Source organism: Protopterus annectens, chromosome 12.part0 (genome assembly GCF_019279795.1).
Source record: "Protopterus annectens isolate FY-2018-M chromosome 12.part0, PAN1.0, whole genome shotgun sequence".
Lineage (NCBI taxonomy): Eukaryota > Metazoa > Chordata > Ceratodontiformes > Protopteridae > Protopterus > Protopterus annectens.
In genome coordinates, this window is record NC_056746.1 from 267401873 (window position 1) to 267417155 (window position 15283).

General features: G+C 38.6%; 1 protein-coding gene across 1 annotated transcript in view; it reads left to right on the top strand.

Moving 5' to 3' along the window:
* Positions 1-15283, top strand: part of CLUAP1 (clusterin associated protein 1) — a 960319-nt gene that overhangs the window by 184972 nt on the left and 760064 nt on the right. The window contains exon 3 of the mRNA XM_044089326.1: positions 11618-11702. Within this exon, the coding sequence (XP_043945261.1) occupies positions 11618-11702 (85 nt within the window). The remainder of the gene's footprint in view (positions 1-11617; positions 11703-15283) is intronic.

The following is a 15283-nucleotide window of genomic DNA, read 5'->3' on the forward strand; positions in this document are numbered from 1 at the left end:
TCCTAGGCCTACACCATCCTGCTAACAGTCCTAAGTCTTTCTACATTGTTCAGTGCTGTAGCAAGTCCTTATGCTCCTTAATCCTCACTTTCCTTTGTGACTTGACTGCTGCTGAGCATAACCAAGCTGAGGATGTCACAGCTCCAAACCCCTTAACTAACACGTGTCTGCTACCATTTCCTTTCTGTTCATCCTGTGGAGTTGATATTTATCTGACCACCTCTGGCTGTACCCCCCCCCCCCCTCAATCACTTGCAACTACTTTTTTTTACATCTTGGCTTCCTTCTTCTTGCCCTCTCATTTATTGATACATCACCCAGTTTCTCACTTTACCAAACTTTGACTTATCCCACGTGTCTGTACACCTCCAACAAACAACCTTTCCTGATTTTCTCTTCTCTTTTGCTTTTCTCCAGTCTAACTTTTCCAACTACCCCATCCTTTCTGCAAGGCTACTACTCTCTAATCTCACTGTATCTATCTGTCTAACTTTTGTATTGTGAAAATCTCCAGTTCTTTTGCAGAGGACATGTCTTCTGATATCCCAATACTCCTTGGAGTCGAGCAGCTGTTCTGCACTTCACAAATCACTGTCCTACTCTTCCTTTCTGGCCTGTGCTACTTTTTTCATATCCCATTCTTGGATTTCTAATCATTGTGTTTTATTGCTGTTTTCTTTTTTTCTGAAGCTGTATCATTTTTTGTACCTAACCAGTCCTTTCTACTCTCCTTACAGGTAATAGTAAATCAAAAATGAGATGAAAAAGGTGGTTAAAGCTCTAGGTATTGCAGTGTATAACTGAAAGGGAGGGTAGCTGTAACTTGATTATTTTAAGGGTAGGGCCTTTCCAGGATAATGATGTAGTGCCTTCTAGTGTGAGCTGATGAGGTAATGAGTGATGCCCGCATGATACATAACCAGAGAAAAATGAATATGCAAAGATGCCTTTAAATGCACAGTTTCTGTAGACTATTGTGCTGCTCCTCTAGGGAACAAAACATTGATTTCAGTGAAGTGGATGCCAGTGAAACAGGTGTTGGAAAATCAAAGAAGAGCTGAAAAATCAGGAGGCTAATGGTATAAAAGAAGCAAAATGTTGTACATGTTTGATACTGATACAGAATATCTACGTTGTACATTGCCTTTCTGAAAAGGTGACTTTCCCCACTCTTTAAGTAGTTTGCATTCTGCTTCACCCCATGTAATGTACTTGCATTTGTGGTTTATTTCATCCCATTACCATCATCAATTTTGCATTATACATTACTACTTCTATGACCGTGCTTCTGAAACATCAGTCTACAGCTGCAGGCAGAATCTGAAAATGGTCTGTTGGGATCAGAGTTCTAACCCAGCTAACACACCTCTCTCTCTCTCTTTCTGTGTGTGTGTGTGTGTGTGTGTGTGTGTGTGTGTGTGTGTGTGTGTGTGTGTGTGTGTGTGGCTGTAGTCTGTAAATTAATGTTTTTTTCTGTGTTTTTTTTTCCTTGTTGTACAGCTTGCTGGCTGCTTTGTCTTTGAGATCGTGGTACAACTGGTGTCACTCTCCTGCTTTGGACACAATAGAACAGTCTTCATGGGTTCTGTTTAAGCAGCTTTATTTTATACAAACACATCATGGTAGTCGTTTACTAACTTTAACTTAAGTAGCTTGTAAACAAACTACTGCAATCATACATGCTCACTCTCTGGCTGCACTCTCAAAATGACACTAGGAATAGCATGTGGCTATTATTTATATGTGCATGCTCAGTCCCTGATATGCTTCTTAAAGACGTAGCACATACACTCTGATGTACATCATCCCTCTTTGAGAAATAGATCATGGAACGTTATGAATCTGTTTGGCATGCAGATATCACAGGTAGTTGTTTGTCTTGCATTTTTACAAGATTAGGTACATATATAAACAGGTAAGTCCATGTTGCTGTGTATTTCACACTGGGTTTGGATATTCGACCATATAATGTGACATAAAACTGGGAATTGGGTTTACAATCTGGAACTGTCTCTACAAAATGTTCAATCTTGGAAGTATTTGGAACTTCTTTAGGAATGGAATCAGAGGTTGAAACAGTCTGGGATGGGAACAACATTTAGTTCGCTGTGAGATCTACAGTCTTTATCACAGGAACCATGCTGCAATGATGATCCTGGTACAGGAAGATGATGTCTGCGTTTCTCCTGTCCTCCACACCCTCATGTTCTACAAGGTAGAATCTTGGCTCAGCACATACACCTCCTGACCAATCCGGTCGAAACCTTTTGCCATTTGTAGTCTCACTCTCTCCCCTTCCCTCAATGGATGAAGAAATCTGCTTGATTTATCATGATTGGACTTCTGGATAGAAAGCTTCTTGAATAATTGAACCTTGAGGGTTTTATTGTTCTTAGCTTTAGGCCTCAATAGACTGGAAGTAATAGGTAGCATAGTTCTGGTTTGCCTGGACAGAAGTCTTTTAGCAGGTGAGCCAAGAATATCATCATGGGGTATGTTTCTGGGATTAAGGAAATTCAAAAAGACATCGGTATTGTCATGCTTTGACCTTTCAAGTAATTGTTTGCACTCTGCACCGCATGTTCAGTTAGGCCATTTGACTGTGGATATTCAGCACTGCTAGTAACATGTAGAAAGTCCCATTCTCTTGCAAATGTGTGAAATGACTGACTAGTAAATTGAGTACCATTGTCAGAAATAACTTTGTGCAGACTACCGTGGACTGAGAAATGACATTTTAACTTAGTAATAACAGCAGTGGATGTTAGATTAGTTAGTAGATCAATCTCAGACCAATTTGAATAAGAGTCTATCAATACTAAGTAGTGTTGATTGTTCCACTCAAAGATATCAGTGACTGTTGTTGACCAAGGTAGTTCAGGAATGTGACTTAGCTGAAGTGGTTCTCTTTGCAAATGTGATCTAGTAGTATTGCATACTGAACAAGAAGAAAGTACTTTTATCAATGACTTTCAGTAATGAAGGCCAAAATACTAATTCTCTTGCTGTTCTCTTAGTGGATGCAGAACATGAGTGACCACGATGCAAAATCTGGATATATTCTTGTTGTAAGGAAGCAGGAACAACAATTTTAGGACCTTTGAAAATAATGCCATCTTCCATCGATATTTCATCTCTGTAAGGAAAATAGGTTTGCAGTTCAGGTGGTAAACTAGATTGCTTTGACGACCATTCAGCATTAATGTAGCGACTGAGCTTTTGCAAAATTGGATCAGTCTTTGTGTGATCTCTTAACTCATCAAGCCTAGGGATAGAAAACAAATGCACTGCCATCATGTCAGAGTCAAAATTGTCTGCATCAAGCTGTTCCATCGTATTTCTGTGTGATTTGAATAAGGTGTCAGCCAGGTGTAGAGCACTTTGCTTTTCATATAGACCATTTTGAAGTTGTACTTTTGCAATTTGAGCATCATTCTTTGTAATCTCACTAGAGCTGATTGCATAGGCCTCTTTAGAATAATACTTAGAGGTTGGCGGTCAGTTTCTGTCTAAATTGCTTGACCATAAATATAATCATTACACTTGGAACATGCAAATACTATTGCCAAAAGTTCTTTCTCAATTTGAGCATACTGCATTTCAGTTTGGGTACGTGTTGTACATGCATAGGCTACTGGTCTGCCCTCTTGAAGTATAACTGTGCCAAGACCAAATTTTGAAGCATCAGAGGAAAGAATGATGGTTTGTTCACATCATAGTATCTTAACGTAGGTGGGGTGGCAATTTTCTGCTTAAAGTCTTCAAATGGCTTCTGGTGCTCTTCTAACCATGACAACATTTTTGCACGTCAGCTCTCTTAAAGATGCTATCAACTCATTGAAGTCTGGTATAAATTTGCTTAAATAGTTGACCATGCCTAGGAAACGCTGTAGAGCTTGAACACTGTGTGGTGCTGACATCTCAAGAATAGCTGCTTGCTTGGTCGGGTCTAGTCTCAAGCCAGTACTGGTAAATAAATGGTCTACATATGTAATTTCTGGAAGTCTGAATTTGCACTTCAGAGGATTGAGCTTCAAGTTTACCTCATGCGCTCTGTCTAGAACTTTCTTTAGATTTCTGTCATGCTCTGCTTCACCATTGCCTCCAACCAATAAATCATCTACTATTATGGCATAAGGATAACCCAAAGCTCCATTGTACTCTGGAAGACTTCACTTGCAGAATTTATTACAAATGGCATCCTTAGGAATCTGTATCTGCCAAATGGGGTACCAAAAGTGGTTACTAATGATTTGCGATCAAGCGTCACTTGCCAAAATGAACTTTTTGCATCCAAGACCGAATAAACAATGGCATTTGGTATTAGGGCTGCGACCTCTTCGACTGTGCCCATTGGATGATATGATCTCTTTAATGCTTTGTTCAAATCTGTTGGGTCAATACATATTCTGATTTTGTCTGAGCCTATTTTGCGTGCTGCTACCATAGATGACACCTATTCAGTTGGTTCTGTAACTAGACAAATTGCACCTTGCTGCACCATTTTATCCAACTGAGCCTTAACTTTATCATGCATAGCTATCAGAACTCTTCTTGCCAGTCTGGCTACTGGATTGACCTCTCGGTCTAACTTCATGGAATACACAACTGGAAGTTTGGCCAACTTGTCATTGAAAACATCAGCATACTCTGAGAAAATGGCTTCAGAAAAATTAGAACTAGGGGATGCACTTATGTGATGAACTTCTTTAGTAAAAGAAAGCAGATTCATTCTCAAACTATCTTTGAGACCCAATAAAGACTGTACTGGTGCTCAGACTACATAGAATAACAAGTTGTAACAGTTCTTAGCCAAATAACATGAAAGCATCACTGAGCCTTCGGCTTGAATTTCTTCACCTCCATAAGCAATGAGTTTCACACTACTGGCCACATTTAGTTGTTCATTAGTTCTCACTTTAGGAAATGTGTCTGCTAATATAACATTACACTTTGAACTAGTGTCTACTTTAAGCTCTGTGGATTTACCATTGATCCGGACAGTACAAAACACTTTGCTCTTTGCTAATAAATTCCCTGCATCAACTCTTTCACCAAGCACTGATGCACCATCTACATAGAAAGTTGTTTTTTACAACTGTATGAGGTTTACTTGACTTGCAAAACATTTGGAAATGGTTCAATTTTTTACACTTGTGACATTGCTGACCGAATGCTAAGCATTGCTCTCTTTTAGACTCATGATTTGCACCACAATTGCGACAGTTAACAATAAAGTTAGACTTGAGTTTTGCTGCTTCACACTTGTATTGCACTGAGCATGCTCCTTTAACTGAACTAGTCTTTGAACTTGCTGGAAAACTACCTTGTTTCCCTGGTGAGCTAGCAGGGGCTGTGGCTGCCATGTACTTAGGCCTGCTTCTGTTTGCCGCGTGTTGCATATTATTTACATTTGCTCTGGAGTCTGCTGAAACCATGCTCTAGTTACTTGCAAGCATACTTGTCTGTTTTTCTGTCACTTCATGGATTTGACAAATCTCTATGGCTTTACTTAACATTAAATCACTGTCATGAAGCAAAATCTTTCTCACAGCAGCAGTATTAATACCACACACGGGCCTGTTCTTTATTAACTCATCTTTTAAGTGACCAAACCGACACATTTTAGCTTTGTTTCTCAGGTCAGTTATATAAGCTGCAAAAGTTTCCTCTGGTTTCTGATCTCTCATGTAAAACAAATGACTCTCTAATGTAGTATTTGTCTGGGGGGTTACACATTTCTCTGAACTTGCACTTCAAACACTCGGGGTCTTCCCTTGATTCAGCCTGTATAACAATATGACATTTTTCACCTTCTCCTTCATATACTGCTGGTGCATACACAAATGAACGCTGTCTTTCATTGGCCTCTGAGTCTGACCCAGCTATGTTTAGCAAAATTAATGTCCTGGTGCATGCATCTTTATCTGAATAAACTGCTTGTATAAAAATATTGTACTCTTGCTCAAATATTCTCCAATTCTCTGCAATATTCTGATCAAATACAAGAGGTAAGGTCTTTCGAAATCCATCTGCCATACTAACACATACCAGTGAAGAGTTTTGCAAATAAGCATGAACACATACACATATGCCAGAAATGTATGCCAGTATTTGTAACTTTGCCCAGTTGCACAACAAGCCTCTGTATAACTGAAATTTGTGAAGTGAGTCTCTAGGGCACTGTAATACTCCTGAAATTACTGTATTGCAAAGTAATTTATCATTTTAAGAAACATTTCAAATAACTGTATGATGCGAATGAACTGGGCAAGAGAAGCTCAGAGTCAATAGCATTTTCAAAGTAATTGCACTTTGAGAATAAACTGTACACAGCACACTGAAATTTCCTCAAAAAGGCTGTACATTGCTAGGCAACTCTTTACAGTGTACGAAACACTGTGTAATGGTGGCACTTTGCGAATAGACACACCCAACACAAGAAACTTTTCGAAATGGCTATACTTTGACTGTACTTCATGAAATGGTTACACTTTGCACACAAACTCTTTGGAATACATACACAGTAATAAGTACACACTGTAAGCACTTTTACACACTTTGAGAGACTTTGAATAACTTTAGTTATGGCCTTGATACAATACAAAGTCATCGTTATGCCAACACACAACACTTTGCCAAAAGCATGCAGTCGCCTTGCTTTATTTATGCTTTAATGTGCCCTTTTTGCCCTTGCTATATTCATTTGGCTTGTTTAATCTCCTTTCATGCCCATTGTACTTTTTTTGTGCTATTTTTTCTCTAAACATGCCTGTTTTGCCTTAAACATACTCATTTTACTTTTCTGTTAATCGTTTTGTCACATACCTTTATTTTAAACATTTCCTTTAGTTAATAAACCTTTTGTGCCTCCCACTTGTTTAATAATGCAATTTGTGCCCTTGTAATGCCCAGTTTTGTCTTTTTTTTTTAACTAAGCAGTTTGTATGAATTCTCATTACCTTTGATTCTTTTGTGGCTCATTTCTCTTAGTTTACTTTCCCTGTCATCTCTGTACCTCATGGCTCCAAATATTATTCTCTGCGATCCCACTTCTGACACCATGTCGCTCTACTTCTTTGGACACAATAGAAGTGTCTTTGTGGGTTCTGTTCAAGCAGCGTTATTTTATACAAACACATCACGGTGGAAGTTTACTGACTTTAACTTAACTAACTTGTATGCAAACTAACTACTGCAATCATACATGCTCACTCTGGCTGCACTGTCAAAATTGTACTAGTACTGGTATTTATATGTGCATACTCGATATGCTTCTTAAAGACACAGGACATATAATCTGATCTACAGTGGATTTGGGAATTGACCTTCTCCCCACTGTAGTGTGATACATGATTCCACACCAAAATGCTCTTTGTGTGTATTAACTCCAGGATTTCACAACAGGGGGGAAAGGGTAAATTCCACTTTTGTTATTTTGTGTTGTTAAGCTGTTAGTTGACTTATGAGTAAAACAAAATGCCTAAAAGTGTGTGACAGAAGGGCAGTATATTTGTCCCCTTGCAGGAGCCATGTTAAAAGCAGTTCAGTAATGCAGGAAAATGATGAATTCTCCCTCTGCGGTCCTTTGATAAAGTTGGATTACTAGTTTCATGCAGCAGGGATTTGAGTAGCTTGGCTCAATTATTTCCAGCTGAGAAAAACAGAGTTTGAATATGTATGTGTGTGTGTGTGTGTGTGTGTGTGTGTGTGTGTGTGTGTGTGTGTGTGTGTGTGTGTGTATATATATATATATATATATATATATATATATATATATATATATATATATATATATATTCACATGCACAAATATATATATATATATATATATATATAATATATGCATTTTTCTAAATAATGTGTGCATTCTCATACACACACACACACACAGTTTTGTTTCATTCATTTTTTTAACTTTTTTATAGGCTTTATTATAATGTTTGGTTTCTTTTGTACTGTTAAGCAGTATGAATTGTAAAGCTGAAGAGCTGACGGCATGCTATCTGTCCATGTCTTATTTAATTGGACCTAACATCAGGACCCTCTTTATCCCAATTCAAGAAAAATCTTATACTGTACTTTAAAACACAGTGGATATGTCCTTGCTTTACCCCTGATTAACTTTTACTCCCTCAACTGTATGCCTAATTAGGACTTCCTGCCTCTAAGTGCCTCTAAGTTACTATATCCTAGTTATTTGGTTAATAACCTAAATACTATGTATTAACGTGTGTGACCGAATTATGTTTTGATCCTTTTAATGAATTTAATTCTGTTTGGAAATTGTAAAGCCTGATTTATATGTATATATGAAATATTATTTTGTAGTATGAAGTTTGGAGCTTTTCTCCCCAGGCCTGTGCTGAAAATGGACATGTATCCAGTCAGACTATCCGGGTCAACAAATGTAAAATAAATAAATAAAACTGCAGTTGAACTAAAATGTTACTTAACACAATATATAGTATACTAAAATAAGCAACTATCTGGTTAAGGTATGTTATCAGTATATGGCTTATATTTCATATCTCTAAACTCTTCTCAAGAATCATGGAAAACTAATACCTGTTTGTTAACTAGGTAGACCCACTTGATATATGCTCCCTTTTCAGGGGTGACTCGGGAGCAATGGCTGGTTAAGTGATTTGCTCAAAGTTGCACAATAGGCAGACAAGCGGTCTTGCAATAAATGCCTGTACCACGGGCACTACAGCTCACAACCTTAACCTCTGCACCAACTAACAAAACCAAACCAAAAGTAATGGGAGAGAGATGACTAAAATCAGGGACAGGTTTTATATATTCTAATTTATTTAAAAAGTCAACAGAACAACATGCTTGTATCATTGCTTATTTTGTAAACAATAAGATGTATCTAACTTTAATGTCCCAGCAGTATTCACTGGCTTTAATCTTCTGATTTATCTCATTACTGCTGAGTGCACCTCCAGGCATTTCTGAGGTTTACCCCTACTGACCCCTCTAGGTGTCAAGTACTGTGTGTTCATATTTGCATTTATAATTCCAAAATCATGGAAGATTTCAGACAATTTCATCTTAAAGCATACATGATGGCAAGCACAGTTGCATTGATATTTGACCTCTGTCTAATGCAGCTAAAGCAATATTGAATATTATTTGTATACTGTTTATTTGTATTGTAATAATTTTCATATTTCTGTAAATATCTCAACATTCGGGTAACACAGAACTGCATAGCGTCATGTGAAAGCTCACAGCAGTATGAAGAAAAACCTGCTGGCATTATGTGTCTTGCTTGAATGGTTACTGAGATATCATAAGCAGTTTATACAAAATTAATATTCATTGTCATACCTCTCAACTATACAGATTTTTGCCCCATATTTTTGGTTTGTTCCTGATAGAGTTTGTGATTTTCTGGATTTTTGTTTTAAATCAGTGAGGAGTGAATTCACTAAATAATAAGCTTCAGACTTCATATCCTTCAGAAAATGCACGGTAACACAAGACCTTTTATAGAGTAATATTTAAAATTTGTTCCTATTTTAGGGCTTTGTCCCCCATTATTTTTGTCTTTGTCCAGATTTCTTGTGTTAAGCGGTTGAGAGCTATGTTCACCGATTTTATTTGAGCTTATCAAATCCAGTTTAAAGCATCAAACTGAATGAATGCCACTAATGTAAAGATTAATTTATCCTGACTAGTTTGCCATTTACAGTTTTATAGTAACACTTGTGGCTCCAGAGATATGAACATTTGTTTGAACTGTAAGGTAATAACTTCATTTTTTTTAAAGCTCAAGCCACGCCTACTGGGAGTTAAAGGAACTGTACTGGAGGGAGTGAGTTAACAAGAAAATCAAACATTTTATGAGGGACAGAGTAAAATGTGAGGCAGAATCAGGGATATCCTACAAAATCAGGTGCAGTCCTACAGAAATGCTCTGTGCTTGTATGGTATGTGTTCATTTATAGTTTTAAGGCCTTCTGAACTAGACTAGTTCTTTTGGCTCATCTTCAGATTCAGATCAGTCACCAAAAATCACAGAAGAATGGGTTGAAGGGAGGTACAGCTATAAAACTGGGCTAGGCTATGGAACTGAGAGCTATGATCGGTTTTACAAAAGGAATATAAGGAGATGTTGACTGGTGTAGTGATGTCCATAGTCAGAGCTGTATTTTCTTTTCCTGTCTAGGCCATTTTTTGAACTCTTACATCATACATCTGACAGAATGACAGTATGGTAAATGTAATGTGCAGAAATTAGAGTTAAAATCTGAGAAGTAGCTCTTAGAATTTCAGTTCCTAACAATAGAGCCTTGTTTAATCTCTGTAACATGAGATCAACCATGTTTTTGGATTAGTAAAATATTAGCTTAAGAGAGCAAATGTAGTTCCTTTTATTTAATCATTTGAAAAACATTTTGCTGAGCTGATTCAAAGATCCTTTTGATCATTTGTAACCCAGCCAAATGCTGATGTCAGTAGTGATGTGCATAATGCAATATTATATAGTACAAATGACCTTGTGTATGAGCTTAGGAGATTTAAGAAAACTGGACATCCTACATGTGTTGGATATTATGGACATACAAGTAAAATATCTGTAAAACCATCAGACCTTATACATGAAGTAAATGTAATGTCTAAGGTGTGGCTGAATAGTCTAAAATAAAAAAAACGATCACTAATTGTTTCACAAATAAAGGAAGTCTTTTTACATGCAGGTTGTAATAGTACATAAGGACTGAATCGTTTAGATTGTAAGAGAAAGAAGACAGTGATTTATAGTAGCAGTGTCAGTTGCTCCTCAACAAAGAATAATTTTTACATGCCAGTCACTATTCTGCAATGATAGATGGAGAAAAGCAGTTAATAGGCAGTTTTTATGAGTATTCTTACCTGTGTTGCCTGTGATCCGTCAAACATTTACACGTTAAAAGTGTTCAAGTTGCGGCCTGAATACTGAGTATTTGGTTAGGAAATCTGTATGTATGAGCAGTACAGGAGCTGTTTTGGCAAAGGCACATTATTTGTAGCAAATGAGCATTTTTTTTGAATGTGAGTAGTATTAAAGAAAAACTTAGTTAATGTAGACTGGATTGGGGTATGTCTGTTGTTATTGGAGGGGGACTAGAAAACTTGTCTAAAGTAATATTAGTGAATTTGATCAAGGAACGCGTAGCCATTCTGACTCATGAGAAGTGAATTGTAGGTGAACTGGATATACTATTTTTGTTAAGAAAACATAGAAGAAAAGTTGAAAAGACATGGCCTGATGGACCTAAACAATGTTTCTAACAAGTTATGCTAAACCTCTGTTAAAGAAATTAAGCAAGTTGTGTGCTTGCTCCAAACTGATCAACAAGTTTGGGAGAACAGGGAATGAGACTTGATAAACTGATGCCAACTGGCATAATTCTGAAACTGACTTATTCTGCAGTTTTTTCCAAGCATGTGAACAAGTTAAACCTCGCCAGTGACTTTCACATGTCATTTACATCATGTCTATCTTCATGAAGCAAGAGAGGAGTTCTGCTTTAACAGATGCTGCCTGCTCAAAAAGTTGTGTCTTTAAAAATCTTTCCTTTTCTGTTGTGTCATGAGCTTGATTGTTTTTACCTCTTAATAGATATGAACCACTGGCTGACATTCCTACAGATACAGACCTGGAGCAAGATCGCGTGTTTCTCATCAAGGCTGTTGCTCAGTTCATGGTAAGTCTGACATGTGACATTTATTTTAGTCTTGAATTTTGATAGTCTTGTTGTGCACACTTTATTCTATGGGTACAATGTAACTTCTGACCATTTCTTTTTAATTTATTTATCCCTGAGGGGGAAATCTTTGACTTGCCTGCCCTTTTTGGTCCAATGGTCTTTTAAATGTGCCACTTGTCTATACAGTTTACTTTGGTTTTAGGACTTCCATATTTACTGTAGGATGTGTTTTATACTTTTATTTAGATGAATATTTACAAATGCACGTAAGCATGTATTCTTAGTTTGTGAATACGTACTTTTAAGTGTTGCATTATGATATTTGTGTTATTTGTGTTATACAATTAAATAAGGTATCGCCTTTTGTAGTAAACATTATATTTGCAACAGCAAAGAAAGGCTCCTTTCTGTAAATGCAGCACAGTAGATGTCCTTCTATATCACTGTTACAATATTCTTAACCTTAGAGATCTCTTGCCTAGGATAGGTCAGTGTCTGGTGAGTATACCAAAGGCTTTAGATCTTGTATGCACCATATGTCACACGTATGCTCCCTGCACAGAGTGTAGGGCATAAAGGTGATACATGAACACAGTTACCCAAAACATCTTTGCCACCAGTCCAAATGCCGTTATCATTCATCAGTCTGAATGCCTTTTGCTGTACTAAATATCTAGCCTTAAGGTAAGTGCCCCATTGGGGTCTGTTTTTCTTTTTACTGTCCATCTTGTTTTCCTTTGATTACCTGGAGTTCATGTCATCCAAGAAGGGAAAATGTCAGTGGGGGAGGTAGATTCCCTATAAGGATATTCATGAACAGTGTCTCTTTTGTTTGGGAGCCTCCCACGACCATACTTCCTGTAGTATTTGTAAGGTGTTTGTGTCTAAGATTCATAGTCGTTGGTTGTCTTCCCTGGCCATCTGTCTTGAGAACCAGAGGTTTAAACAATTAGCCCAGGGTAGCATATCGAAATCAATTAACCCTGAGGGACTCCTGTCAAGCAAGAAGAAGGCCAGAAAATCTTTGTCAAATTTTTCAGCTGTCCAGCCTCCACCAAATATTTGTCTAAAAGTGGGTGATAGCTCTGTAGGCCATCTGGTGTCGACTTCGGATTTGTCTGCCAATACCCATCGGAGGCTGACATGAATCCTTCTTTTTGCATGTCATCTGAAACTTTGCAGGTGGTTGTTACAGACTTCAAGGGAACCGCAGTTGATTATCTCAGAAGGCCTTAAAAAGATTCCGCAAATTCTGGTCAGCGGGGGAGATGTTCCAGGTACTCTTATTGAATCCCATTGAGGTTCAGAACCTCCGATGTTTGTTAAGGCTGATATCACTACCAAGAAAAGACAGAAGAATAAACATGTTTCTGTACATCCCAAGGACCCTCAAAAGGAATAGCGGGAGTTTACTTAGGGCCTGTTTAGTGGCCCTGAAACCTCCCCAAAGGGTTTCTGTGCCTTCCCCTCCTTGGACTTCAACTTCTTCCAAAAGACTTAGGGAATCTGATTTCTCAGATAAGAATTCAGAGTCTGATGAAGGGTCCTTGTCTTACTGTTTCCCACATGCCTTCTTCTTTGGCTTATAGCTTTGATAAAAAGGAGTCCATTAGCCCTGAGTCTCCTTTTAGGAGTTATCCTTTGGGGAAACAGTAGCCAGAATGATGGAATACTTTAAGTGCTATTCTTCTCAGGTGTCTGATATCCAGAAGAGGTATTATGAGTTGCTTCAGGTGGGCACTCCTAAACATTCAGAAGTGTTGGACACCTTTATAGCTGCCTCTAAGACTCCTGATTCTCAGACTTCTGCAACAAAGAAACCTGACAGGCTGTATAGTGTTCCTGAGGATTGTAAATTCCTTTTTAAATGTCCTTCTGCTGATCCTGCTGTGGTGTCAGTCTCCTCTGACAATCCTTCTAAGCCTTTGCCCTCTACCAAGCTTCTGCCTTTGGATAAGGATAAGTAGGGCCATGGAGATAAATGGAAAGAAGGTATATACTGTTTCCACCTTGGCCTTTAGGGCCACCAGTTGTTAGACACACATGACCAGATATATTCTGGCCTGTATTGCCCAAGTTGCCTGGTTATTTCTGGCTTTCCTAATTCTGAAGCAAAGTCTTCTGCTTTATCTGCTCTATCTATTTCGGGTTCCATCTCTTAGGTGGCTTGCCACTCTGTCAAATGCAGCTATGATGCTGCTTGATGCCTCTTCCAGAACTGCTGGCTTTTGGGTCTGTCATGATGCATTATTCTATGCTTTACCTGCAGTCACTACCTGAAGACATTAAGACCAAGTTGCTGGATGCTTCTTTGGATAATAAAAATCTCTTTGGGACTGCTGCTGCTGATATGTTTGTCTCTTCAAGAAAACGGTAAAGCTTTGCAGGACCTTAAACATATTTTGTCTCCCCTAATCCTACATTCCAGAGGAACTTTCCTACTAGGTCTGCTTTTGTTCACAGGCAACCTCATCATTCCACTAAAGGCAGGAAGGGTGGTAGATGAGTTCCTCCTGCGAAGTCTTCTCGAGGTGCTGTAGCTCAAAGGCCTCCTTTATATGATACGCCTGCTTCTGTTTGATATTTTGGTCTCCAAACCCTTGGCCCAGTTCCCTTGTCCATTTGGCTCTCCCTTTGTCTTCAAAGCTGGCAACTTATCTCAGATTCAAGGATTCTGCCCATCGTCCTTCAGGGCTACTTCAATGGTGTGGAAGTCCCTCCTTCCTTTTTCAGGGATTCCTCAACCTCCTTGAGAGCAGATTCCCCATTTCTCAGAGATTCTTGGGTCCTTGGTGGGCCAAAGAACTATTCAGCGTGTCCCTCCTTTCCAAGTAGAAAAGGATTTTACTCTAGAATGTTCCTAGCTCCTTGACAGGAGGGCTCTTGGAGGCCTATTCTGCATCTCTCCTTGCTCAACATCTTTCTTAAGATTACTTCATTTTGGAGGCTATCTCTTCAGACCTTTTTTCCTTTGTTGCTGCTCCAGGCTTTTCTGGTATCCTTGGATCTGAAGGTGATCTTCATATTCCTGTTCACCCTGTTTTCAGGAATTTGTTTATGTTTCTCTGCTTCTTCCTCTTGTTTTAAGTTCTCTGCTTTGTGCTTTGGCCTCCCTACTGCCCCAAGGGTATTTAGAAAATGCATAGGTCCTGTGATTGCCTTTTGCAGGCTCCAAGGCATTCAGATTTTTCCTGGGGTACACCATCAATTTCCAAAAGTCTGTCCTGACTCTCTCAGGATCACTTATATCTGAGCTGCATGATTCGGACAGTCCCTATGTTGGCCTCTCTTCCTCTTGCAAAGGTTTTGTCCTTGACAGCCTTCTTTAAGTCTCTTCATCCTCTGCCTGCTATTCCAGACAATGTTTCTTCGGCCCCTGGGATTCATGGCCTGTTCTGTTCCAGTGCTTTCTCTCACCAGACTGCACATACGGAAGATTCAGTTTAGCTTCAGCACTGCTGCTCTCTGGATTTCAGAGTGCCTCACCTTCCAGGTCTGAAGTGGGAATTCAAGTAGTGGATTCAGCAACTTGCCCTCAACCCAGGGCTGCCTTTTCAGCCTCTGGTTCCTTACCAAGA